We start from the raw sequence: 26815 nt of genomic DNA, 5'->3' as shown, positions 1-26815 counted from the left end.
CGGAGCATCCCAGTATTAGATGGTTATATTAGGGGTGGTAAAATCGCACCTTCAGCTATCACCTTGAAGCATGCCTCAGTAAAGCTTTGCTCCAGCTGGCAGACTTCATCTTGTCCCTTTGGATGTGGCCACATCTCTGCCATCTCCTCCCTTTCTCACCACCATTTCTGGCTGCCCCCCAGCAGCACAGTACCCTGGACATGAGGACTTTTCCCCTGAGGAGACAGCAGTGAGCACACAGTGCTGACACATTTATTTCCAGCAGCTCATACAAAGTATGTCAAATCTGGCCTACTGCTTTCCATGCCAGCACCTCAGGGTTGGAGGCCACGGAGGCGGATGAGGGTGAATGCTTGGTCCTTGAGGCTGTTACGGAAATGGTCATTGCATCTTTGAAATGGAAACAAGCCCTTGGTTTCCATAAGGATGGACTTCTGACATCTTTACTAAGGAGCTCTACTTGTCTGTGAGTGCTCAATGGTGTGAGCCTGCGGTAGACCCTCAAAGCCAAAGTTAGGGCCATTATCTGTTCCTTTGACACAAAACATTCAAGGGCAACCATAATGCTCCTAGGACCTCCTCAGGAGACAGCCCAAAACAGTGGAACCCACTTCTCCAAGAAGGACAGGCTGCTCCCAATTTCCCTGCAACCCTCCTCTGCTTCCTGGGCCTTTCACTTCTTGCTGCACGAGCACAGGGCGAGGGGCATTGCTGTGAAACACATGCGGGTGTTGACTATCAAAACACAACTCTCTTCCATGGACTTGCCACTCCTGGGGAGCAAGTGGGAGATCAACCAAAGCCGTGACACTCTGGGGAGGGTCTCCCAGACCCCACTTGCTGACGGGAAGGGGAACCTGGGTGGGAGTGGGTGTGCAGGGTGGGTGTGGGTACATCTGCGGGTGCTTGGGAGCAGAGCTGCCCCACACACATGGAGCTACAGTTCCACACACTTAATCAGCACCAAATGTGCATGTGCGTAAAGTGAACAGAGGGAAAGCCTTTGTCAGGCAACGGCGACTGCCGCTGCGGAAACAGAGAACCCTTTTCCCCTTAAAGTTTACTACTTTTACTACTAGCCTGGCCTGGAAGCCTTTATTGCTCCCGACGAAGCCAGGACTTTGCTCTAAAGCCAACCAATGAGAAGCATCAGTAAACCTACACGTATATATACATAAGCGTGAGTGCACCTTTGTGTATGCATTCCTCCGTGTGTGGGTGCCCGTGTGTGTGTGAGCATGCCGAGGGGTGTGAGCGTGGGTTTGGGTGGAGCGGGAGCACACCTCGCCCTCCCCGGGTGCCGGCCTGGGGAGCCAGGCAGGGGGGCTGCTGCCGGTGGCCGCGGGATCCCTCCCGCTGCTGGGAGGCTCGGGGGGGGGGGGGGGGGAGTTTTTCTGCAAACAGAGGCCTCTCTCAGAAACGCCGGCAGCCACTTCAAGGGCAGGTTTGCAAAGGAGCTCGGTGCCCCGTCGCAGAGCTGGAAGGAAGCAAGCGCCTTCTGCAAGGAGACGGTCACTTTGAGCCCTTCTCTGAGCTCTTTGGAGGGGCTGCCCTCCTAACGTCCCACCCCCCCGCCGTGCCACTCACCCAGGCAACTCAGAAACACAGCTGGGAGCTCTTTGGAGAGCCTGGGTGAAGCTGTTTGGCGTTGGCATCTGCATATGGATGCAGATCCAGTGGGCGCAGAGTGGCTCAGTGGAGCAGGATCGGTGCTTGAGCTGCCCCCAGTAAAACCCTGACAGAAACCCTGCTTTTGGTCTCCAGTGAGCCCCAGCAGGGACTGGGGAGTCTCAACAACAGGGAGGTGTGAAATGTGATGAGTCTGTCTGGAAGGGACGTTCTTTTTTGTTAATGCGGGTGGCAAAGCTCTCTCAGGTCCGGAGGAGCTGCCAGCAGCCCGTGGTAGCTGGAGCATCGTGACCGTCCTCCTCCCCAATCCGGTGGTCAGACCTCCGCCGGTGTCAGGGCAGGTGCCTGGTGGCTCTTGGCCAAAGGGTCACTCTGGCAGCTCGAGACCTCAGTGCTGCCACAAATCCCGTGTTCTTGGTGGGCGACCTTGAGCTGGAGCATCCCGCGGGTCTGTGCTGCCTGATGGGCACTTCTGCATTGCCTGACTCCCATCCTTGGGGTGCTTTTCCTGGCACTGACACCAATCTGCTCGTGCCCACGGCAGGCAGAGGCACTCACCCACATTTCATCTGCTGGTCCAGGCTGGCAAAAGAAGGCTGAAACCTGGCTTCTCCTGCTGCTCATGGCCCTCCCATGGCCTGCAGCGTCTGGGAGCCGTGGCAGGCATGCCTGCCGCACCACGCGGTGTTTCTGCAGGCGAGGAGGCCTTTGAGAGGCCGGGATAATGGCTAATAGTGCTGTTTTCCTCTGCTCTGCTTTCCTTCAAGTGAATTACCAGGGTCTTGCTGGGAATTATACTGCCATTACCCAGCGCTCTGGGGAGCTGCCAGTGATTTACTTAACAGCAAACAACACAAAGAGCCGGACACGGCGGGAGCTATGCAACCGAACAAGCTGGGGAACGTGCAAGTGGAGGAAAAATGCTGTAACAGCAGCTGGGGTGCAGGGATCCGGCCAGGGCTGGCGGTCAGAGATGGGCATGAGAATGTCCCCAGGAGCCACCCTCCTCTTGCACGTGGAGTAATGCAGCTGTTCTCCCCAAGGGCAGATTTGGTCCATGGTGTAGCTGAGTGCGATGGAAATGTCAAAGGGTGGTGTCCCTGCAGTGCTGTGCCTGGCTGGCCAGGGGGATGCCCATGGTTGTGGCACAAGAGGAAAATCCAGTCCTCCCTGCTGCTGGAGAGCTGTGGGACCTGGGGACGGTCGGGAGGCTGCGAGCAGGTCGGCAGCAGCACTGGGGCTGACCCCCTGCTCTCACGCTGAGACCCACCCTGTGCCTGCATAGGGGTTCCAGCAGGGACAAAGAGTCCTGACCCCCCCTCATTGCCTCTTTGCACCTTCCAGGCTTTGTCCTTGTCACCTTTTATTGTCCCACAGTTGAGCACAGCCCTCGGACACCCGTGGCCTGTCTTGTCCCAGCCACACTACTGCCTGTGACATCCTCTGCTCCGGGGGACCACCACGGTGTGCATATGCCCAGGGCTGCTCCTTCCTCCTGGCATCCCCGGACCCCCCAGCACCCACACGCACCCCCTGGTCCTCCCACCCCGTGCCCACTCCCGCGCAGCTCTGCACACACACACACTCTCCTCTTGACACTTCACAGGCGCCGGGTGAAGGAGGGGCTCCATCAAGTGCTAGAAAGTTGTTCCTACTCTGCACTGGGAGCAACCACATTACTCACGAGTCCCTTTTTAGTGCGGGTATGTGTTTCCCCCCTTCCATCTCCAGTCCATTAGCTACTATGGAAACAACATGTCATTGCCCGGAGGTGGAGTTCAGCCACAGCCAAAACAGCCGCGGATAAATTCCAGCACCCAAATTCACATCCTGGGGCAAAGCCTGTTCAGCTCAGCTGGGGAACGGGAGCAGAGTCTCAGCCGTACTAAGGGAGAAGATCTCAGCCCGGGCTTGCCGGCTGCCGGCTGCGTGGGGTGCGGGAAGCACTGGCGGGGACCCCGTTGTCCCAGCCGGGGTGGAAACGGCATGGCTGAGGAAGGCCAGGGTGATTTACTCTTCCGGAGCCTGACTGAGGGCGTGCGAGTGGCGTGGAGATAAACAGCAGATCTGCAGGGCCTCGGCTGCCTCATTTCCGCTCCGTCCTGCGGCGCCCACTGCCCAGCCTGTGACTGATCTGCCGGGCTGGCTGCGCAGGGGAGGAGGCAGCTCAGCTGGAGGGGCCGCACGGGGACCCTGCTACCCCCAGCACGGGCAGAGCCTCTTCGACCCAGGGGCATCTGGCACGAGGATGCAGTGGGAAGGCTTAGCATCCCTTGAATTCAGCTGCACGGGCTGACCTCCAGGCGCTCAGCGCCATCCTGCTCCCCTGCCTCCCCTCCTCCTGATGGGTTTTCGAAGCATCGTGTGTGCCAGAGCCACCCTGGCTCGTGTGTGCGGGGTGCTGAGTCCCTGCTGCTGTGGCCTTGGGAAGGTTTGTCCCCTGGGGGGACGGAACACCTGAGAGGTGAGAGGCAGCGGGGTGAGGGCTGCAACGTGCTCAGCCTCGCCCCCCAGCAGTGTCTTTTGGTCCTGCTTGCTCCTGGCTCCCGCCACGTCCTTTTGAAGCAGACACGCATTGCAGCTCTCAGCTGCGGATCTTGGCGGTTGCAAGGTGTCCGGCCGGAGCAATTTGTGCATCTCACCCAGGTTGCCATTGCAGGGGGACACAGAGGGGCTGGTCCCTGTTGCACCAGGACAGCCAAGGTGCCTGCCTGAGCTAAGCTGCTGGGTCCTGCTGTAGGGACCCAAGGGAGTCGCAGTTTCAGCGTGGCTGCTCCTTGCCATAGCTCTGAGGGACCCCGGGGAGAAAGGCAGACAGGGATGGTGGCACATCCTGCCTAGAGGCTTTCATAGCAAGGGCGAGTCCTGGCCCTGGCCTCCCCTGGCAGATGGAAAATGCTGGAGATAGGAAGCAAAGCCCTTGGAAGGAAGAACTTTCCTTGGTGGCAGCCAGCAGTCCGTGACGGGGCCGTCCCACCCGGTGCTGCGGCTGCCCAGCTGCCTGCCGCTGCCCGCAGGCGCCCTTCCAGCCCGGACTGCCCAGGAGGTGCCAACTCCCACCCTGGTGGCTTTGCCACCCTGCAGTGCCAGCACCCGGGGACAGCAGTGTCACACAGGGTAGGGAAGAACTACCCCAGCGCCTCCAACAGCTCACCCAGAAAGGGGCACCAGAGACAGCTCTGGCCCTAGGTCAGACCCCCCTCCCTTCCCCAGCTTCTCCAGAAGATGGAGCAGGAAAACCTGCTAGTCCCCGGGGCAGCCTGGGAGCAATCCACCGGCTTCCGAATTGGAGAAGTGACCTGCGTAAGTGCCTGCCTGGATCGGGGCCATCAGGAGCAAACTCTGGCCATGAGACTCCCTCAGGGGAGGGAGGGAGAGACCGGAGGTGAGCCGGGATGCCTTTCCAAAGCAGGCAGAGAAATTGCCCGTCAGCAAGACTTCTCCGTAAAGAGGCAAGCACCGTCTCTGAAAAATAACGGAACAAACACTGGGAGGAGGAAAAAACTAATGCAGGTTTCTAGAGCAGGGATTTTCAACGTGTTCTGCTTTGCTGAACTCCAAAAATATCTCACCAGAAATGCAAGTTCCTTTGTAGCAAATCTGCACCACCTGACAAGATGCTTGCTAGCCTCAGTTACCCTTCCTTGAAAGCAGTCCATGGAGCCACGGGGATCCCCCAGCCATGAAAGCCTCAGATCTCGAGAGCGCTGGAAACACGTGACAAACCAGGCTCCTTTACCCATGTGGGACTCCCATGGAGTGGATTGCAACCCCAAAAGCCCGGGCCTGCCAGGGCATGGCCTTTGCAAGAGCAATGCTTGCCCCACACCCGCTAAGGAAGGGGCTGGAGGGCGCCCAGGGAAGCTGGGAGAAGCTGAGGCGCACCCCCAGGGATGAGCAGCACCGGGGATATTGCAGCTCCAAAACCATGCTTCAGCCGTGGTGCTTGGTGTGGATTCTCTGGTGACTAATAAAAGGCTTGAGTTTGCAATGGCCAGTCTCTTGGGGTGGTGCTAGTGAGTGTCCCTCCTCTGCTTAGCCACTTGTTTCCAGGACACTTGCAAGAAAATCTATGATCTCCCCCTCACCTCCCCATCAAATTTGTTTAAAATTAGTCCCATGGGTTTGCAACAATTTGAAGGGGACAGCAAAAATGGGAGGAAGGCTCCCTTTCTTTGGAAACCAATGTGTAAGGTAGCTAGAAAAAATGCTGGAGGGCATGGGAGTGCGGAAAAGAGAGAAGTAGGAAGGCAGTGGTCCTGTTCCTAAAGCAGGAGGTTGAAATATCCCTCTTCTCCAAAATCCTGTGCATCATAGGTGTCTCCACTGAAGTAGGATGCCTGAGCATCCTGGCCTAGTGGGGGACAGTCCTGAGATACAGATTGGTCCCGATGTCCCCAAACACATACTTGTCCTGGATTTGAGAAATGGCACCCAAGAAATTCCCTTCCAGTCGGGAATCTTCCCTGTGTTCCCATCCTGGGGTTAGGGGTGTGAAGACAGCCTGCAACAGCTCTGCAGCTGAGCTGTGTGACACAGGGACACAAACCCATCTGTGACCCCATGGGCATGACATTTCCCCCCATACCCCCTTTGTCTCCGCCTTTAGTCGCTCTGATGTAAGGAGCATCCTTGTAACACATCTCTCAGAACAGACAAGCCTCCTTTCAAGTCCACACAGACATGAGACAAGTTGGCCAAATGATTTGGCTGAAAATCAACCTCCCTCTAATGAAAAAAAAAAAAAAAAAAAAAAAAAAAAAAAAAAAAGCAAGATTTGTTTTCAGCCTGATCCATTCCCTAATCCGACTCTCGTTGCACAAGGAGGGAGTGAGGGTGCTCACCGGGCAGGGCTGGACGGCTCCTTTTGGCAGAGGCACAGATTTCGATCGGCTTGAAGCAATCGTGAAACTGCAGCCTGAACTTCCAGTGACTCACCCAGAGAAGGGAAACTTCCTGGCTTGTGTGTTTGAACATTTCTGGAAAAACTGCTATATTTGGCATGGAAAATAGGAAGGATTCCTCCGGCTGCTTGAAATGGGAGCAGCAGAAATGACTCAATGGGCATTTTAAGAGAGACGAACAAGGATGCTCTCTAAATTATTCATTGCGATTCTCCACGTTGTGTGTTTTGCCCACAACAGGCTCAACAGTGCCTGCACACAGGATGGTCCAGTCTCCGCCAGAAGATGCATGATTTATTGCTCCGACAGCAACCCCACCAACGCACATTGGCTGTATATTATGGACTACGCACATTATAGGCTGCTCCCCATCTGTTTACCAACAAATACTGCTCCTAAAGGTATGGCATTGTGCTTATCGCTACACGTTGACCCAGCGTGAAAAATCTGCCAATTTATATTTTCATGACATCAGTAGCTAGAAATGCATTTCTTGCCAGCTTCAAACACTTTCAACTGTTTCATCTAGTATGCTGGGGAAAAAAAAAATGAAGAAACTGCTCTCCTGCAAATTACTGAAGTTGGTGGAGGGGGGGCTACTTCTGAGGATTTGAAATGGATCCTTCTTTTCTCGTCTTTTTTTTTTTTTTTTTTTTAAATACTTGTCCAAATGGTTATTCAAACAGCTTGTTCATTAAACTCCTAAGCTGTTAAACAAAAATAATCATTTTCCGATCATAACATCAGCACCTAAAAGAAAAAAAGATGTGAATAAATCCCAGGAAAAAGAAAATCAACTTTTCATTAAAAATCAGTTAATAAGAGAGAGAGGGCTGCAAACGTTTTCCATTGGGTGAGATGCCAACCAGCTCCTGGTTAGCGTATATTAAATTAAATATTCAGTTTGGTCACGCACCACTTTTATTGGCAGATTAAATATCGACAAATATGTCTAGAGCAGGGAGATACTTCACGCTGCAGCCTGACAAATCCCAGGGCAGCGCTTCGGGTGGGAAAACCTCTTCCTCCCGCTGCCGAGACCCCGCGAGGCTGACGCACAGCACCCACACGGCCACAGCCATCGCACAGGGGGTACCCCTCTTGCCTTGGGACCCCTCGATGCCTGGCGGGGCTGTGCCAGCAGTGAGTGACCAGCCCTTCTGTCCTGATTCTCAGGGCAGGGAGCAAGAACGGGGCTGTGGGGCAGTGACCCTCTCCCAGCTGCCGAGGCTTTGGAGCTGAGGGACATCTAGAGAGGGGAAGGGGACCGTTGGATTTAATTCCTTCTGATTTCTATATTGAATTTATCCAGTTGCTTTTCTCCTGTAAATTTTAAAGCCATTCTCATGCTCCCACAGCAAGGAGGCTGCAGCTTGGCTACGGCAGAAGAGCCGTGCCTTCTGCTGGTGTGGAGCTTGCTGCTTTCTGGTGGCCCCACGCTCCTGTACGGGGAAGACCTGGGCATCCACCTTGATTTTTGCAGGCTTTTTTCCTCCTCCCTGCTCAGCTCGCTCTTTCCGAGGGTGCTGTTCAGCGGGAACCATCCCATGCAGGAGGGTTTCAGCCTGGAAGCGGCGGCCTCCTTCCCCCCAGCTCCTCCCTGCCTGGCTGGAAGGCGGCCAGTCCCTCCAGATCTCCGGCAGCGCGGGGGGCGAGCTGGGAGGCGAGGCGAGTGGAGGAGTGCTCCCATCCCCGGCACCCCACGTCTTCAGCCCACCAGAAGCCCCAGGGAAGGAGTGAGACACTCTGGCATCCTACCAGAGAGAAGGGGTTTGTCAGGGGCTCTGCTTTGCCTCTCAAATGCTGCCCCTGGAGATTCAGTAGCTGCTCAAGACTTCTGGCCCATCAATTATTTAATTCCCTCTAGCCATGTGGTCTTCAGCCCCGAGTGCTTGTCTACTCCAAACGCAGAAGCCCGTGAGTGGGGGGAGAGGGCTGGGCAGGGTATGTGGAGCGGGAGCTGGGCAGAGGACCACCACCGGGAAGCAAAGCAGTGGCATGGGGGACAGGTCCCACCAGCTGAAGCACTGAGCCGAGCGCTTTGGCTGGCATCTTCTCACCCAGCCGCACACTGGCTGGAGGGGTGGGTTCTTCTTCTGATCTCCTGGGATGACCCCAGGCAAATCACCTCCCCGCTCCGCGCCTCGCTTTCTCCACCTGTAAAATGGGGCCAAAGATTTCACAACGGGCGTGAGCTTCAGCGGCATCCACCGCCCACCGTAGCAGCACACAAATGCGTGCGCGAGATGGGTGTTTTGCAATAAAACAAGAGTGTGGCTCTCGCTCCTGCTCGTGGGGGTTGTACCACCACGGATGTGTCTTCGGTGGATCGCTTAAGGGTGGTGGTCCCTGTTTGGTGCCGCTGCTTGTGCTGTCTCGAGCTGAAGCAGCAAGGCACAACACGGCACGGCACAGCACAGCACGGCACGGCACGGCATGGCATGGCATAGCATGGCATAGCATGGCACAGCACGGCACGGCATGGCATAGCATGGCACGGCATGGCACGGCATGGCACGGCACGGCATGGCATAGCATGGCACGGCATGGCACAGCACGGCATGGCATAGCATGGCACAGCACGGCACGGCATGGCATACCATGGCATGGCATGGCACGGCATGGCACAGCACGGCACAGCACGGCATGGCGGGCGCTGCTGGGTAGGCAGGACAAGCCGCGACACGCGGGCAGGCAGGCGGCTGGAGCCGGGTAGGTGTGTCGCTGTTACCCAATAAATAACTCAAGCCCTAAAGCAGCCCATTGTAATTACAGGGGCCCCGCGCAGATTGAAAACGAAGAAGGAGGGGAAAAAAAAAAAAGGAAATCAAGGTTCAGTCTTCCCCAGGAGGCAGCGCTCCACGGGGGAAGCGATAGAGGGGAGCGGTGATTTATATCTCTCCAGAGGAATTCTCCTTTCCAGGGCTGCCCCAGGCGCCGAACTGCCGCCAGGTTCAGCTGAGTTTCTCATCTGAATATGTATGAGCCAGTAATTAATTCTCTCTGATACTGATCCAGATTTAGGGTTGGTTTTGTGAGTGTGTGCGTGCGCACTGTGTGTCCGTCTTCTCCCAGGTGCGCCAACGCGGCAAGGAGGGATGAGATGAAGGAACAGTGTCTCTCCATGCAGTTGTCCCTGCAGGAGGACGGCCACTGGCGCCCCAGGGCCAGCTTGGGGCAGGAGGGTGGCCCTGGTTGGGTGGGCACCCCCCATCGGGTGGCTCTGGGGTGTCCTGCTGGGGACAGCGAGAGGAAGGGGGATGGAGAGCAGGGCACGATCGGCGTTGTGTGCCCAGGGCAGGCAACACCATGCAGCAATCCCTGCCCCAGCACGCACCCAGCTTTGGGCACGTGCAGCGGGGGGTGTTTTCCCTCTTCCTGAGGACATTGCAAAGACGTCGTGTTTGCAAAGCGCTGGGAGAGGCAGGGCGGGAAGAGAATATGGCCTTGCCTCCTCCCTCCCACCTTCCTCTCTCTCGCCTTTTAAATCTCTTCCATGCATCCCTTTTAGTAGTGGGCTGGGAGCCCCGAGGAGCGAAACCACATCTTTGGCCCAAGGCCCAGGCCTGGGGCACGGTGTGGGTGTGTAACCTCCATGTGATAGGCCCTTGCCCTGAGTCTGATCCACGGTGTTGTTCACTCAGGCTCATAGTCACAACCAGCCTTTAAACTGGGGAAAAAAAAGCAGAAACTCATTAGGAGAGAGAAACAACTGTTTTCCAACCTCACCAAGCCCACACCCTGGGGCACATGTCTCTCCTGCTGCCTTTGGGGCAGATTGCCCCAATGCTCTCCTGGCCCTTTGGTTGAGAGAAAGGCAGTAATCAGTTTTGCTGCCTTTAAACTCAGCCATTGGGCTCCAGCAGCCTGCTAGGGGCGAGCAGGGGTTATCCTGGCACACAGGCTAGGAAGAGCAGGGATTTGAGTGCCAGCTCCTGGGCCACGGCATCACCAGTGCTGGCCCATGGCAGCCAGTGAGGTGATGCTGGATCCTCTCCTGGTCCGTGGAAAAGCCAGCATCCCAAACCGGAGGCTTCCCTTGCCCCATGTGTCGTGTCATCCCCCCTCCTCACTCCCATCGCGTCCCCACCCTGCTTGTAGGCAGGGACAGGATTAGCAGCAGCGCTGGGGTGTATTGCTGCCTTCAACCTGGCCTTGGCTCCTGCCAGCACCCAGCTGAGGGAGACAGAAAAGGGTGCTCCCTTGCCACTGCCTCTTGGCCGGCTGGGATGGTGGCTTCCCAGAGCTGTGGAGAAGCCAGTGAGCATCTTAGACATAAAGCGACCGTGGTCTCAATACTTGCTGGTGTCAGGGGACCTGGAGAGGTCACACTCGCCTTCCCTTATCCTCTAGTTAGGGGGGTTAATCCCTCTAGAAAGCTGTCCTCACCCTGGGGCTCCATGCAGAGGCCCGAGGGGGACATCGGCAGGAGGGTGCCATGTCCTGCCCACCACGCCAGCAACAGGGTGCAGAGCATCCAGACTCCCTACGTCCCTCTGAGGGATCCCTGCAAATGTCTCCGGGCTCGGTGAGCAGCGGGCTGGGAAAGGCGGGTGAGTCAGAGCCCTGTTTTGTAATGCAGGGGGCAGAGCGCGTGTCGGAGCAGGGATGGCCGTGAGCTGAAGTGTGGGGCCCGCCTGGGCCTTTTGCAATCCTCTGGGGAAAGGCGAAGTCGGTGTCTCCATCTATTAATTAAAATGCGCTAGAGGGACCCGCTCCCTCCTGTTTACGTGGTTCGTGGGGATGGACGGAGGAGAAGCAGCCCGGGAGGTGGGGAGGAGGGCAGCCTCCTCAGCCCTTCCCTGGGCTGGGGCAGCTGGTGCTGTCAAAGCACACAGTCTCTGCCTCCTGTGGCAAGGTCTCAGTCTTGACCCCACAGTCTCATGAAGACGCTTTTTGGACCTGTGATCTGGCCCCAGTGCCCTACACACCTCTACTCCCTCCTGTGAATGCACACGAAGCTCCTTCCCACCTCCCCATTGCCCTCCAGATCCCCCAGCAGTGCTCCTCCAGGCCCCACAGAGCAAATGTCCACAAAAAGCCATGGCCACTGCATGCAACCCTTGCCCGTCGAGGAACAGAAGGTGACACAGTCAGGATGTCATCTCTGCTGGCTTCACGTCCCGCATCACCAGCCTGACCTAGAAACAGTACCACGTCTTGTGCGCCGGAGCCCGGGGATGCTGCAGGCTCATCCCTCCGTTTTTTCCAGAGCAGCTGAGTGACAGTCGCCCCTCCCCTATCCCTCTGAAGAGTGTAATGAGAATTTCCTCGGAGGAGCAGCTTGCCGCGATGAAATAATCACCCGAGCAGCAGGATCTTCGCTGGGGATTAGAGAGGCTGCTACTTGCTGAGCTAGGGAAACAGCCGATGAAGAGGGAAAACTCCTACCGCTTCCTCCAGCACCTCGACTCCTTTGCCAAAGCGATCGTCTGCCGCAGACAGAGTGAGGTCCCAGGCAGAGCTCAGCCCTGGAAACTTCTGTCCCCGATGCTTGGGCACTTTTGCAAAGTCCCCTTCCACCCTCCTCCTCCTTCTCTCGCTGCTCCCTGCTGAGTCGCTCCCCAGTCCCAGCCGGCAGGAGGGGTGGAGAAGAGGTAAAGCAGCAGCTGCCTTTTACAGGCAACAGTTTTTTTTCTTCTTGTTTCTTTTTGGACTGCCGAGGCATAAAATGCTGAGCTGAGCCTGTTTGGCTCTGCCTTACTTGCAGGGGCACTCACCAGCCGGGTTATCCTGCTGCACAGAGGGGCGACAGTAAGGACTATACATGGATTTCCGACGCAGAGTGGTTTAAGGCAGTTTTGCTTCCACTCCAGGCTCAGTTATTTTTTTCTCCCCCGCCTCTCTCTCTGTCTTCTATGGGATACTGGTGTTACCATCCCTTGAGGATTCCTAATTTTCTTCCCCAAATATCCCACATCTCTTTTTCTTTTTTTAACTGTTCGTGAAACGTGGGAATCCCAAGCCCAAAGGACCATCCCTGGTTTGAGGAGAGGGCACACATTAAAGCCCAGTTGTAGCAGAAGTGCTTTATTTTAGGGCTGGGCTTGGGTGGCGGGCTTTTTTTTTTTTTTTTTTTTTTTCCTTTTTTTACTCTTTCGGACGCATTTAGAGACTCACCGTATGCCAGGCCCTGGCTCGGCTGTGGCAGAGGGCGCTCCTGCCTCCAGCCCTGTTAGCAACCTGCCCCAAACCCACAGCCGCTGCTCTGGGAATAGACAGCAGCTGCCCTTGTCTTGAACACACCAAGGGAGAGGCGTAGCCGTCAGCGACCAGAAATCCCGGTTTCCACAGCCCCGTCCTTCCCCCGAGCTCATGGAGAGGCTCTCGCCCCGCTCCCAGCCGGCCCCTCCACCAGGTCAGAGCAGGGCATCCAACGTGAGAAATTCGTTGTCCCCAAAAGGCCCCTCCTGACTGAACACTGGCTCGCCGGCAGCGCCCGAAAGCTGCGAGCGGGGCACCGCAAAGCGAGAGTTCCCCGCTGCGGCGCTCGGCTCGCAGGCCGGCAGCCGCCCCGGGGGCCTGGGGACGGTCGGGGCAGGGGGACAGCCAGCTCCAGGGTGAGGTCGGTCGGAGGGTCAGTGGCCGACACGAGGTCTCAGCCGCTGAGGCACCTCCTGCTCCCGTCACAGCCCTGAGGCCCTGACACCTACCCCCCCCCCCTCCATCATCATCACCTCAGGGCTGCTCCCACGAGGGCGAGACTGAGAAGAAAAGTGCTCCGTGGTGCGAGCAGGCACAGACCAGCCCGTTCGCAGTGCTACTACGTTTTGTGGGAGGGACATTTTGCCCTGGGAACGGGACTCTGCGGCCTCGGCGTCCATCCGCTGGGCACATGCCGGCATGGGGCGAGGGAGGCCGGCGCCATGATGCCTCGTGCTGTAATGACTGGTGCCAGGCGGTGAAGGGGGCTGCCCTGGTTTCGCTGCAGCACTCCTGAAGGTGCGTGCGGGGAGCCCAGGGGCAGCCCAGCTCCCAGCAGCCGGGAGCAGCGCACCCATCGCCCGCGGCAGCCCCCCGGGGGTTGGGGTGGGGGGGTCGCTCCCCTGCAGGGTGCCCCGTACCCCCAGCCAGGTGGCCCCAGCTCCGCTCCAGCGCTCCGCCCCGCGCCCCCTCCGGGTTTTCAAAACCACTCCGCTTAAGACAAGACAGGCATTTCAGCCAGTAAGAAGCCGCAAAGCGTCAGCACAGCGTTCGCTCCGCGTTGCCGGCCAATCCGCATCGCTCGATCCCTATATCCCGCCCTCCGAGGACAGGCTCTGCCGAATATTGCCGCGGCCCGGCGGCCATATTGAGTGTGGCAGAGGTGCTGCTCCGTCTGGGGGAGCTTTTTTTCCCCTCTTTCGCCCCTTCCTTGGTCCCTTCCGCACCGGGGTGCGCTTACGGGCGAAGCTGCCTCGCTCGCTGGGCCGTTGCGGTCTGCGGAACGGCTCCCGGCGGGGGGCGAAACCGTGTAGTTGCCCCACGAAGGACTCTGGGCGCCATCTTGAGTGTGGCAAAGCTCCCTTCACTCGCCGCGTCGGTGCCCCGTTACCCTGCGGCGTGGGGGGGGGGGGGGGCAGGCAGAGCTGTCCCCGGTGTCCGCGGGCGAGGGTGGGGGCAAGGCCTGGTGTAACGGCGGGATGCGGAGGGGGGGAGTGCGGGGAAGCTCCCGGTGCGTGCCAAGCCTTGAGCTCCCGAAAGGTGTGTGTGTATGGAGGGGGAGAGGGGCAGTGAAGCAGCCTGGGTGCCCTTTCGAGTTTTTTGGTTTTTTTTTTTTCTGTTTGTTTTTTTTTTTTTTTTTTTTTCAAATTTATCGATTGTAAAATAAGCAAACGGATGGGAATCCTGCATTTCTGCGCGGCGGCCGGCACCCCCCGGCCGGCTCGGCTGGCCGCCCTTCCCCCGCTTCCCCCCGGGGGCGGCGGTTGTTGTTGTTGTTGTGGCAAAAGTTTCCGCGGCGCTGAAAACAAGGCGCAGGTTGCGCGGGGGGAGAAGGGAGGTGTGTGTGTGTGTGTGTGTGTGTGTGCGTGTGTGTGTGTGTGTGTGTGTGTGTGCGTGTGTGTGTGTGGGGGGGGGGGGGGGGGGGGGGGGCGTTACCCCGGCTTCCACCGAGGGGACGGGGCTGGGGTGGGGGGGCTGCCGCTCCCCACTACTACCCGCCTGCTCCGGCACCACCGGACGCGGGGAGGCCCCGGAGGTAACGCCGGTTCTCCCGCATTACTATTATTATTATTTTTAACTCTTATTATTTTTCTTCCCCTCCGCGGGCGGGCGCGCACGCCTCCCGCCCCTCCGCAGGCATGCGGGCTGGCTGCGGCGGCGGACGGCGAGGCGGGGGGGGGGGGGGTGTGCGGAATCGCTCTCCCGCCCTCCGCCTCACACGGCGGGGCGGGGCGGAGGCGGCGGGGGTGGAGGCGGCGCGAAGGGAGGGTAAAAAGGCGGGGGGGGGGGGTGGGCGGGCGGAGCTTTTTTTTTACCGCCCACCGCCCCGCCGCCTCGCCCACGCTGAGACCGGGCCCGAACTCATCGCCGCAGTGTCGGCGGCGCCCGGCTGCTCCTGCCGCTTTAAGCGGCCGTGCCCATTGTTTGCGCCGCGGCCAATGGGGGACGCCGGCCGCGGCGCGCGCGGCCAATGGGCGCGGCGCGGGGCAGCGCGCGCGCCGCCCCCCGGCTCTATAAGAGGGCCCGTGGCGCCGCGTGAGTCCCCACTGGCTCGCGCAAAGCCATCTTGGCATTGTTCTGCCCGCGCCGCCGCCCGCGCCCGCCACAGCCCCGCCACAGCCCCGCGCGCCCCCGCCATGTCCGACACGGCCGTGGACACCAGCGCCGAGATCTCCGCCAAGGTGAGCCGCCGCCCCCGCGCCTCGCCCTTCCCTCCGCGATTTTTTTTTTTTTTTTTTCCCCGCTGGAATATTTTTTTCCCTTTCCCTCCCCCCCCCCCCCTCCCTCAGCGATTTTTTTTTTTTAACCTTTTTTTTTTTTTTTAAAATCCTTTTCCCCTTTTCAAAAAAAAAAAAAATTTTTACCCGCCCCTTACCTTCCCACACCCCCCTCCCTCCCTCCCTTCCCCTCATTGAAGTTTGCGACGGGGCTCGGTGCGGGGCCGCCGCGCTCGCCGTGCGGAGCTGCCTCCTCCGTTTCTTTGTCTACGGCGTGCGGGAAACGTGCTCGCCGCCCTCGCCGGTGCTGCCGAGCTCCGCCGCGGCCCGCTCCCTCCCGCCTTCCCGGGGAGAGCGGCGGCGGCTTGCGGGGCCGTCCCGCCGCGGAGGGGCTCGGGGAGGGATGGAGGTGGTGGTGGTGACGGGGAGCAACGCGGTTGCGCCTCGGTACCCGTCTGCGGCGGGGGGATGGCGGCGGGCAGCGCTCGCCTCGTTCAATCCGCTGCGGGAGCTTGACAGCCCCGTCAAACTTGGGTCCCGCTCGGCCCCGTCCCTGCAGAGCGGAGGGGGGGGTGGGGGGGGGAGCGCTCCGGAACATGCACCGGCGGGGACGGACGGACGGACGGACGGACGATCGACAGTGACTGTTGTGGAGTTGCTCCCGAGAATATGGGGGGGAGGTGGCGGTTGCTATTTCGGAGTTGCACCCGGTTGATGCGGGGTGTGTGTGTGTGTGTGTGTGTGTGTGTGTGTGCAATTGCTGTGTCGCTGTTACCCCCGGTGGAAGGTGTGTGTGTGTGGGGGGGGAGTTGCTATTTTGGAGTTGCCCCCCCGGAAGGGGGGGTGTGTGGGGGGTAGCTGCTGTGTCGGTGCCCCCCCGGATGGGGGGGGTGTTGCTATTTCGGAGTCGCCCCCGGAGGCGGGGGGGGGGGGGCAAGTGCTATTTTCGGAGTTGCCCCAGGGGGGGTAGCCGCCCTGGGGCGGCGGGGCTGGGGGGCTCCGGCCCCGGGCCGAGATCCTCGTAACGGGCTAACTTTGCGAGTCGGTACCGGAGGCGAGGGGGAGCGCTGGTACCGGCCGGGAGACGCTCTCCCGGGAGTCCCGGCTGCGGCTCCCGGCGCCCGCCTTTGTCTGCGAGCCGCGGCGGAGCGTCCCCCGGGGGCGCCGGGCACCCGGGCGGGCTGCGATCCCCGCCGGGCCGTGGGCGGAGGGGCGCCCCGCCGAGCCCGGGGGCCGCGGCCGGGAAAGTTGCGGGGGGACCCGACCCGACCCGGGAGGGTGCGTGGGAAGAAGGCGGGGGATGGGGCGGCCGTGCCCGGGGACCTTCTCACCCCGTGCCCCGGCGGCACCGGGTCGTGCCCCTCCCGGTGGAAGCGGGGCTGGAGGGGAAGGGGGAAAAAAAAAAAAAAATCCGATAGGGAGGAGGGTTTACAAAAAAAAAAAAAAAAAAGAAAAACCCAACCAAAAAACAACCAACAAAACACCGTTTCTGGCAGATTTCGATTTCACTTCTGTTTCCCGCTCCCGCAGCCGTAACCCCCCTCACCCCCGCCGCCTGCCCTGCCTCCGCTCCGGGGCCGCGGCTCGGTCCCCGCCGCCTCTGGCTCTCCGGGAAGCGGCGAGGCGGGTCGATCCCCATCCCTCCCCGGGGGAACGGGGCCAAGTTTGCCGTTAACCTTCCCCTGCCCTTTACCGCGGGGGGGGGAAGGGGGGGCCTCGTCCCCGGCTCGCCCTCCCGGGGCGGGAGGAAGACACGGGGGGTCCGCGTTGCGGGGCGCACACGGCGGCAAGGTGACCCCCCCCGCCCCCCCCCCCCCCCCCCCCCATACCAACACGCACCCGGTGGCGGGAGCGCGGAGGCACCGGGGCCGTTCGCCATCGTCCCGCCTCGCCGTCCGAAGCGCTCCCGGGAGGCGGGGAAAGGCGGAGGGGGGGGGGGGGGTCCCGCCCCACCCGGGCGGTGGCTCCGCGCCGAGCGCCGCCCCCGGCCGCCGCCGCCGCCGTGCCGCGGGGCGCCCACCACGTGCGGCCCGCGCCCGCCCCCTGGGAACCGGAGTCCGCCCAGCGCCTTCCCTCCCCCACCGGGACTACATTTCCCGGCGTGCCGCGAGGCTGGCGGGCGGCCAATGAGAGGGGGGCGCGCGGAGTGGCGCGCGGTTTGAACGGCGGCCGGGCGCGTGGCGGTGCGGGGGGGTGTGTGGGGGGGGCCCCCTGCCGGCGGGAGGCGCGGACGCGGCGTGTGTGTGTGTGTGTGTGTGTGTATCCCGGCCCCTTTTCCACCGGGATCGGAGCGCGAAGGTAGAGCTTCCTCGGGCGGTTGGCGTATGACTAAACGGCGTTGCTATTTTATGGACAAACAGCCTCGCCACACCTATAATTAGAGGCTCTGTCAAAGCTTTGGAGCTAAAGCAGCCCCCCCGCTGCACGGACTCCCAGTTTGGAGGCTGCTGTACACATCTGTCTGTTTGTATTGGACTAGGCTCGGGGAACGGGAGAAGCTGTGGTCCTCTCTGCAACCCTGTTGCTAGCACAGACTTCATGACCTGGCATCCTGATGGTCGTTAAACTGAGAGCGTCTTCAGTGGTGCAGGAAAGGTCAGGGCTGGAGATCTGTCCAGCTAAAATCCCCAAGAATGAGTTGTTCCTTCACCAGGAGAATTGCTTACGTTTTGTGAACGGTTCTTTTGAAAAAAGAACCATCAGGCATCGTGAGATGTGGAAACTTTGACTGCTTGATTTGCTCTGTGCTCAACTTAGGAATTGATCTGTCGCCCTTGTGCCCGTGTGCCTGATGTGAGGCCGCGGCTGTAGAGTGCAGCAGCATGATGGTGCGTGAGAGGTTAAATGTTTGTGATCAGCCTCGGGGGAATAGGGGATGGGGAGCAGCGGACAGTGTAAAACTGGTGAAATTGGGCAGCATGGAGGAGACGGCCTGGGATTCGGATGTGAGCAGTGAAAGAAGGAGGGAACTTGTGTTTTTGTTTTACCCCATGCTCCTGGGATGCTGGTTTGATTAGGCGAGGGTTGATCAACAGGTATAGTTTGCCCCAAAGCCTTTCCTCGGCGCGCTGGCAGCCTGGGTACCTGTCTGGGTCCAAGTGGTTTAAATAACCTGGTGGTCTAAAACCCTCGCGCTGTCCTGCCTAAGCAGTCTGCAGAGTAGTAGAAGCCCTCCTGAAACGGACCAGCAGTTGTGCTAGCAGGGCCAGGCCCCTGCTCATACCTGCTGGCGTTCCCACGAGGAAGTGACAGTGGCTCAGCAGGAGTGAAAGTGCTTGTTCGCTGCGGGTTGCGAAGCAGCCGCAAAGGGCAGGTGGGAGGGGGGCAAAGCCGCTTGCTGCCGCTGCTGCAGCGGAGTAGGGAGCTGCCAGCAACTTTTAAACACCTCGTGGTTGCTGCTGAAGCCGGCTGTGTGGCTGTGCTGCTGGCCCCAGGGAAGGGCCTCTCTGCTTTCCTTGGCTGGGGTAACACTCCTTGTGCTGAAGGATCTCGCTCCAGCTGATGGAGGAACAGAAGGGGAGGAGGATGCAAGCAGAGATGCCAGTGTTAAATCCAAGTGTTCTTTATGCGGGAACATAAAGTTGGATCTTCTCAGCCTGTTTGCCGAGTGACTTGGCATGACATTTTGACAGTGATCAATAGCAAAAACACACAAGCTCTCCCGCTCTCCTTTCGCTCTGCTCGCGGTGGAGATCTGAACTGAACTAGCCAGGCATGGCTCTTGGAGCAGTGTAAAAATAGACTTCTTCCCCCACCCCATCCTGTTACACTTAAAGCTGCAAGCTGGATACTGGAGTCTCCTTTCTACCGCTGTGAGAAAGACCAGGCATGTAATATTTGCCGTATGATTTTCCCCAGGCAGGGCAGAGACCACAGTCTCTGCTAATGAGTCCCTGGGATTTGTTCCTGCTGTGAAGGTACTGAGCAGCCGTGGACGTCGCAGCCCCGGGGCGGCAGAGCCCGGGTGTTGGACGGGGCTGCCGGCTCTCTGTGGCATTGCAGGAGCTTGCGTGGACTGTGCTAAGATGGGCAATCAGCCAGCTCTGCTGCTGTTGAGCATATGCAGGCGGCCAGCTCTGTGTGTTTGGGAGCTCAGAGGTGAAACAGAGCAGTCTCTTTTTTAGATAGCTGCTTTCTGGCAAGGCTGACTTGGATTGAGATTCTCCCCCACGCTCTCCCGTTCCCAAGGAGGAGCCAGAACGTGGCGACTAAATCACAGAGCAAATGGGTGTGAAGAGAAACCAGCTCCCGCTCTCTGTCTTGGACTGTGCTTTTTCACACCTGATCTGCCTCTTCTCTGACCTGGGCACCTGGAATCAGGGTGACTTCTCTGCTTTTCTGCTCCTTCCAGGATCTAAAAGAGAAGAAGGAAGTTGTTGAAGAAACAGAAAATGGCAGAGATGCACCGGCCAACGGCAATGCTGTGAGTATGGCTACAATCTGCAGGGAGAGGCAGCCCTTATGCCAACGCCTATTTATTTTCCTCTGCCTTCTTGCTTTTGTTGTGTGCTTGTCCCCAGCCCTGCTGAGAGGAGACCCTCCAAACAAACGGTAGCGCTGTGCTGTACAGAGACCTTGAGCCTTTGGGGCTTCAGGTTCAAGAGATGCTCCCCAGCCTGTGGGGCAGCTCTTGAGTGCAGAAAGGAAGGGCTGGGCTTGGATCCCTGAAAGCCCTGTGAGGTTGTGCCCAGTGCCACCTCCTTTCTAGGCACTGGAAAAAGAAGGGGGGGGGGGCGGGGAATCAAACCCTAGAATTACAGTGTTACAATCGGTTGAGTGGGGAAATACATTGTGTACAAGTAAACCGGCTGGTTTCCTATTTTTAATGTGCTGGGGGAAATTCACTCTGCATTTCAGTGTGTCACAAGAGCCTTTGCAGCCTTTGTCTTGGCCTCCAGGCTGCAGCCCTAAGTTACTCTAGCCCTGATCCTTCATGCCTGGGCTGCCTGCATCGTGTGGGGGCAGGCAGGAAGCGGGACGCGTGCCTGGGGCTCCGGTGGGCTGGTGCTTTGCTTTAGGCAGGAAAGGTGGGGACGCGCACTTCTGCTGAACATCTCTTCCCCCTTCTCCCTTCCCCAGTGCATTTTTTTTTTAAGTGATGTTTTGTCTTGCCAAGGAGAACGAGGAAAACGGAGAGCAGGAGGCTGACAACGAAGTAGACGAAGAGGAAGAGGAAGGTGGCGAGGAAGAGGACGAGGAGGAAGAGGGTGATGGTAACTTTCTTTGTTCCCCCTGCCCCCATCCCAGGGCTGTGTCCTGCCCCGGGCAGCGGGCTCGGGAAGTAGGAGAGCTGCGAGCAGCATCTCCCCCTCGCGGCTGTGGCCGGGTGGCTCTCGCCGGCTGCGCTCGCTCCTTCCTCGCTTGCCTGGGCCACCAGTGCTGGGAGTGAAGTCAGCCTTGAATCCCTTCCAGCAGGTTGAGGGCAGATTCCTTCCTTCCTCCCTCCTCCGGCCAGACGGCACCATACCGTGGCGCTGAATAAGCGCACTAGCCCTTTACGTGCGAATAGTGAAACCTGCCCTTGACTCTTGGGGATCGCAACGGCGGCTGCAGACGTGAGCGCTGGCCGGTGGGACGGGGACAGCCCTGGGTGGCCGTGCCTTGGCCCACGCACAGAGGATAGGCCTCCAGCCTTATTCGTGGAGCAGCGTGCCGAGGGGCTGATGCGATCCCCTCTCCCAGCCCTTTCCCGCGCTGGCTGCCGTGTGGAGGCGGGCGGAGGAACCTGCAGACAGGCTTGCTTTGAACCTTCCCCGTGTCTGCAGCGTCCCATGTCTCCCTGCCCTCCCCTGCTTCCTGACCTGACCCAGCCTGGAAGTGGGTTTTGGCAGCAGCAACCAGAAATCCAGCAGTGACTTGCCGAATCACTTCTCACCCTCCCTGCTATTATTTTTTTTCCCCAAGATCTGCTTGGATGAATAACATTGTTTGTTTTTATCGCTCGTTAAGGCTGGGAGAAAACCATTCTTGTTATGCTGAAATGAACTCAAGGCCCTGATTAGCTGTTACTAGGTTAATCCCCTGTGAATTTTCAGTTTACGTGCTGACCTACTAACCTGCTGGTTAGTTTTGGGAGACTGGGACAGGGCTGGAAATTAATGACTGTTAGGCCAGCACCTATTCAGACAGTGTAAGCAGGGAAAGCTGCCTCCTTTGGGGTAGCGCTCTGCTCTCAACAGCCTTCTCTCTGCTGGGCCCTTCGGTAGAAACTGCATTACTAGGGAAAACTGGGAATTGTGGCCCTCTTCATGCTTAGGATTTTAACCTCTGGGGACAGAGCACAGTGCTGCCATGTGCTGTCCTGAGCCCATCTACCTCCAAACCTGCTTTGGGGTGAAGGAGGGGGGAGAATACTTGCCTCTGCCTGCTCTCCTCAGGCAGGAGGGGGATGCGTGTGCTGCAGGCGCGTGTGTGTGGGGTGGAAGTGTTGCTTGGATACTGCTGTGACAAGCCCGGAGAGCTTTGGTCCCGCAGTGCCAGCCCTGCTCTTCCCAGCTCGCCGGGCGCAGGCACGATTTTGCACGCAGTGCTCGGAGGTGCTAACGCCTTGCCGGGATCCTGCACGGGCTCTGTCCATGCAGGCCTGCTGCCCTCAGGTGATCCCTGCCTGAAAGCTGCACCTGAGCAGCTGAACACTGCAGGAGAGGGATTTAAAGGCAGTGAGTGCAGCTTGCATCAGCTTTTTTTTTTCCACTACTTGCGGCCAAACTCCATCCTGGCGTTTGACAGCAAAGGGGAGCTCGAGGGTATATTTTTCTCACCCTTCTCCCCATCCCATCTCATTATTTGCTTTGCTTAAAGCAGCTCAAAGAACTAAAAATGCTCCCAATCAGCTTGGCGCTGTCACCTGACCCGCCGGCCAGCCCGGTGCATGCGATGGCTGCCTGGGTGCTGATCCATCACTGGGAGCTAATCTTGGTCCTTCCTGCTGCATGGGCCACGCTGCGGCTGGGCACACTCCGGGCAGAGGAGAGGGGAAGGGAGGATGGGCTGACCTTAATCCCCCTGGCTGTCTGTGCACTCGTGGCAGTGGTTTAAAGCCAGCTTACTGGCCTTAACGCTCTAAGTTTTAGTAGGGTCTCCTGTTACACAAGAGACTCGTCTCAGCGGCTGAGAGGTTGTTCCTCCTGGGGCCTCTGGTCTTGCCCTCGATCCCCCAAAACTGGCCAAAGGTGATGGGACATGGTCCTTCTGATCCACTGGCCTATTTGAGCTCAAAGTGGGTCAAAGCCCAGAGCTCCCTGCTCATCCTTCTCTGGCTGTAAGATAAGTTGGTACCATTTGTTTGCTGTTCTGATAATTAGAAAGTGTTCTGACTCAGAACTAATGCATCCTGGCTCTCTTAACTCATTAAAGATGGACTAATAGCTGCGAAGGGAAGCAGAAGTAATCTGGAGCGGTTAGGCAGAGCGGCCACTAGAAAGAATTTTTTCCTCCTCCTCCCTGACCCCCCTACCACCTTCCCTTCCCCCCCACCTTTTTGCTGTGATTTCGGCGCTTGCCATAGGTGCTACTTTGGCCGTCCTGTTGCCTGTGCTACAAACACGGTGTGAGCCAGACTCAATGCTGCCAATCCTGATTTCCCCGTTGGGGGGTGCCCCGGCAGCCCCCATGTCCTCGGGTACCTGCTGTCCCGAGCAGGGTCGGTGCCACCTGGGGAGACAGGACACTGGACATGGCGGTGCGGGGCTGAGCCAGAATCAAGCCCAGAGGGGAGGTGTGTGGTGCTGTAACCCCCCGAGAGGGTCTCACCTTCCTCCTGTTCTCTGTGCAGGTGAGGAAGAGGACGGTGATGAAGACGACGAAGCTGAGGGAGCCACAGGCAAACGGGCAGCTGAGGACGACGAGGTAGGAAGAGAAACCAGCCCTTCGGAGCCACTCATGTCCCCAGAGGGCTTGGGGGGAGCTGCAGCGGGGCCGGGCTGGGCTCTGGGGCAGGAATGCCCTGCCTGAGCACTCCCCGTGCCCCTCCAGGGACGCGGCCCAGTTCCCTTTGTACACCAACCTGGTTAGCAGGGTGTCTGCTCCGGCTGCGCGGCGCCGCTGGCCCCGGGTTGGGGAGCCCCAGGGTGCTTACGGGGGGGCCATCTCAGCAGCCCCGCTCCCCGTCCCCTCTCCTGACGGCTTTGCTTTCCCCCCAGGACGATGACGTCGATCCTAAGAAGCAGAAAACTGATGAAGATGACTAGGCAGCAAATTATTATTATTTTTTTTTTTTTTTTCTAAATAAGGAGGAAAACAAACCAACAAAAAAGGCCAGCGCGTCCTCTTCACCCTTGGGACCCCCCCCCCCCCCCCCTTCCCTCCCGTTGCAACCTCCTCCCCACACACACACACACACACACACACACACCCCCTTCCTCCCCCCTCCGCCGTGGTCATCCTCACCAAGTAGAGTGAACCCCGTCCCCGGCCCCCCGGCGCGGCGCTGCCACTCAACGAACATACGAAACGATTCGCCCGTTAGCGGGGAGAGAAACCCCCCCTTCCCCCACAGACCCCTTTCCCCCCAAGCACCAAAACTTCAAGGCCCTGCTTTCTTTCTTAAAAGTACTTTAAAGGAGAATTTGTTTGTATTTTTTATTTACATTTTATATTTTTGTACATATTGTTAGGAGGTCCGCCATTTTTAAGTGATCTCGGATTGACCAAAAGGGGGGCTTTGAAGTGTATATCTCTCTTGTTACCTATCTCTGACTTTACTTGTGGTGTGACCAGGCCCAAACCATTATCTCAAAGGAGAATAAAACAAAACCTTGTAAAAAAATTAAAAAAAAAAAAAAGACAAAAATGCAAAAAAAAAAAAAATTACAATCTTATTCTGAGCATTCCAGTAACTTTTTTTGTGTATGTACTTTAGCTGTACCATAGATCGTGGTTTGTATGAGGTGGCAAGGCCAAAGATAAAAAGGTGGTTGGTTTTTTTTTTTTTTTGTTTTTTTGTTTTGTTTTGTTTTTTTTTTTTTTTTTTTTTTGTTTTCTGTCTATGAAGTTGCTGTTTTGTTTTTTGTTTTTTTTTTTTTTTTCTTTTTTTTTTTGGCCTGTTTGATGTATGTGTGAAACAATGTTGTCCAACAATAAACCGGAATTTTATTTTGCTGAGTTGTCCTAACAAGGCTGCCTCCCAACTGCTGCTTTTTGTTTTGGTTTTCATTTCTTTTTAGTTTTTTATTTCTTTTTTCCCCTTCTTTCTCTCCTTCCTTTCTTTGCTTTGGACCGGGGCTGGGAAGATGGTTGGAGAGCGGGCAGAGGAGCGCAGGGTCCTGGGAGGGGGGGGGTGTCAGTGGTCCCGGCTGGTGGCTGTGCTGTCCCTGCTGCTGGTGTCGGGGCTGTCGCTGGGCCCCAGCATGGCCCCCCCTTGCTCCTGGGGGGGGGGGGGGCACGGGTTGGGCTGGGGAGATCAGATCCAGGCTCAGGGAAAGCGAGCTGGCGCGTGTGTGGGCAGGGGGTGCTCGGCAAGCCCCTGCCGGGCTGGGGGAGGGTTGTGTTTGGCCGGTGCAGTGGGGATGAGAAATCCATCCCCCAAAAATCCTTCCTGGCCATGTCAGCGGTGGGCGGGTGGCCCGATGGTTGTAAATGCTGCCCCCCCCCCCCCCCCCCCCCCCCGAGGCTTATTTACAGCATCGCTGGTGGCCGGGTAGGCTGCCTGTGTGGGAGGAGGCAGCGTCCAGCGGGCACTGAATTTGGTCCCTGAGGGATGCTCCAACCTGCACCCTCTGCCCGGCAATTTCTGGGGTACCAGATTAGCAGAGGTTCGGTGCTGGGACCCCGTGGGGCCGGCTGGGGTTTGTCTGTCTGCTTTAACCAAACCAAAGATGCTGTAACGGCCTTGACCTCTGCTGCTTTGCTCCTAACCTTCCTCCAATTCGTTTTTCCTCCCTCCTTCAGGGCGTTGGAGCTCGGAGCAGCTCGGCCGGCTCTGCCAGGTGTGCGGAGACCCCTTTGGAGGAACCCGCCTTGTAGCTGTGCCTCCCAAACCCTCGCCCCGGCTCCGGCGAGTTCCCTTCCCCTCGCCGGAGCCCTGCCAGATGGTCTCATTTCCTCCTCTCGCCCTGCAATCCTGGCAGTTAGCGCTGAGATGCGGGGCGGTGATTTTTATACTCTTGTTTTTTTTTTTTTTTAAAAGAAGAACTGTTGTGTGTTTAGTGCTCTGGCTGCGAGGGTCACAGCTCCTCCTGATCCCGAGGGAGCAGCCAGGTCACTTACTTCTGTATTTACACTGGTGGCAAATAAGCTCAAAATCTGGCTCCTTGTCCTTAATTATCCAACTAATCACGGTGCTAGCTGATAGCTTATCAGATTTACTGCCTCCATTCATGGGCTACATCCAGGCCTGCCTGTGGTGATGGGGCGTTCACGGCAAGGCTGGAGGCCGGTGCTAGATTTGGTTAGCGGGCGCTCTGATGTCCCCAGCGGGATGTGACAGCCTGGGAGTGGCAGCCGGCGCTGCCCAGTGTCACCTAGTGTCCCCGTACGGCTGGGTGGGAGCCGTGCCCCTGTCCCCGCCGCGGCAGCCCCGCAGTGGGCTCTGGCGACGTGCGGTTCGAGCTGGTGCTCGCAGATTTGCGAGGCAAATTATTCAAATAAGTTTCTGCAGCTGAGGAGCCGGTGAGAGCAGGCTCCGCGTGTCACCGAAAGGCGGGGACCCTGCATACACAGCTGGTGCGGCGCCCCGGGGAGGGGGAGATTTGGGGGGGGCGGGGGGGGGGGGGTAGTGGCCTTACTGGCACCCACTGCAGAGCAGGACCTGTCCTATGGGCTGCAGCCCCCCAAAACCTGGGGCTTTTGGGGCGGTAGGGTCCCCTTTGGTTGGGGATGTGGCGTAAAACCGGAGGCTGCCACCGGCCTCCCAGCCCGGCAGGCTGGCGGTGGGTCAGGCATGGAGCAGCTGGGGGGTGAGGAAAGAGCAGACCAGGGGGGCCCCCCAGCACCCCAACTCCTGGTCCTCGTCCAGCACGCCAGTGCAGGGCAGCCCCAGTATTTCCACACCCCATTCCTATCCCCTCGTGGCTGGGCTCCAGGGGGTCTGGCAGCCTCCCCCTCCCACCCCCCCCCCCCCCCCCACGCACCCTGGATGTGCTCCCAAGTCTTCGGAGCAGGGAGGGGACAGGCTGGTCCCAGCACAGGGGGCTGAGACCGGGCACAGCTCAGTGCACGGGCCACCCTAGAGAACCCCTCCCCAGCCCCACTGCCCAGCCACCCAGCCCCAGCCAATCCCCACACACTGGCACAGCCCACCAGCCAATCCCACGCTGCCACCTGTCTCTTCCCCCTCCCCCCCCTTCCCTCCCGCCCTCATGGTGCCTCCACCAATCACAACCAAGCAACACCCAGGCTTGACCAATCCCAGTCTGCCACCTGGCGCTTCCCCCCCCCCCCCCCCCCCAGCCAACCACGTGCTGCCACCTGTCTCTGCTGCTG

At 58.7% G+C, this 26815-nt stretch overlaps 1 protein-coding gene across 4 annotated transcripts; it reads left to right on the top strand.

Annotated features, from left to right (window-relative positions):
• The first annotated feature begins 15202 nt into the window (after positions 1–15202).
• Positions 15203–24522, top strand: PTMA (prothymosin alpha). Of its 4 annotated transcripts, none has more exons than XM_042797911.1 (5): positions 15203–15358; positions 19746–19817; positions 20511–20601; positions 23169–23242; positions 23536–24522. In XM_042797911.1, the coding sequence occupies exons 1-5, from the start codon at positions 15314–15316 to the stop codon at positions 23581–23583; spliced, it is 330 nt and encodes a 109-aa protein (XP_042653845.1). In that variant the 5' UTR covers positions 15203–15313; the 3' UTR covers positions 23584–24522. The 4 variants fall into 4 exon arrangements, with proteins under 4 accessions (XP_042653845.1, XP_042653830.1, XP_042653841.1 ...); XM_042797896.1 differs by having other exon boundaries at positions 20511–20607; XM_042797907.1 differs by having other exon boundaries at positions 15204–15358; positions 20514–20607.
• The last annotated feature ends 2293 nt before the right edge of the window (positions 24523–26815 follow it).

This window comes from Tyto alba, unplaced genomic scaffold, assembly GCF_018691265.1.
Source record: "Tyto alba isolate M040663 unplaced genomic scaffold, T.alba_DEE_v4.0 Super-Scaffold_10, whole genome shotgun sequence".
NCBI classification, from domain to species: domain Eukaryota; kingdom Metazoa; phylum Chordata; class Aves; order Strigiformes; family Tytonidae; genus Tyto; species Tyto alba.
Note: the sequence above shows the minus strand (reverse complement) of the source record. Positions and strands in the feature narration are given on the sequence as shown.

Bases quoted from the DNA above. Each gene is read 5' to 3' on its own strand.
- PTMA (XM_042797896.1), top strand. From the start codon at position 15,314: ATGTCCGACACGGCCGTGGACACCAGCGCCGAGATCTCCGCCAAG. The intron at 20,608-23,168 runs GTAACTTTCTTT...TTCTCTGTGCAG, and splicing joins CGAGGAGGAAGAGGGTGATG to GTGAGGAAGAGGACGGTGAT. The intron at 23,243-23,535 runs GTAGGAAGAGAA...CTTTCCCCCCAG, and splicing joins GGGCAGCTGAGGACGACGAG to GACGATGACGTCGATCCTAA.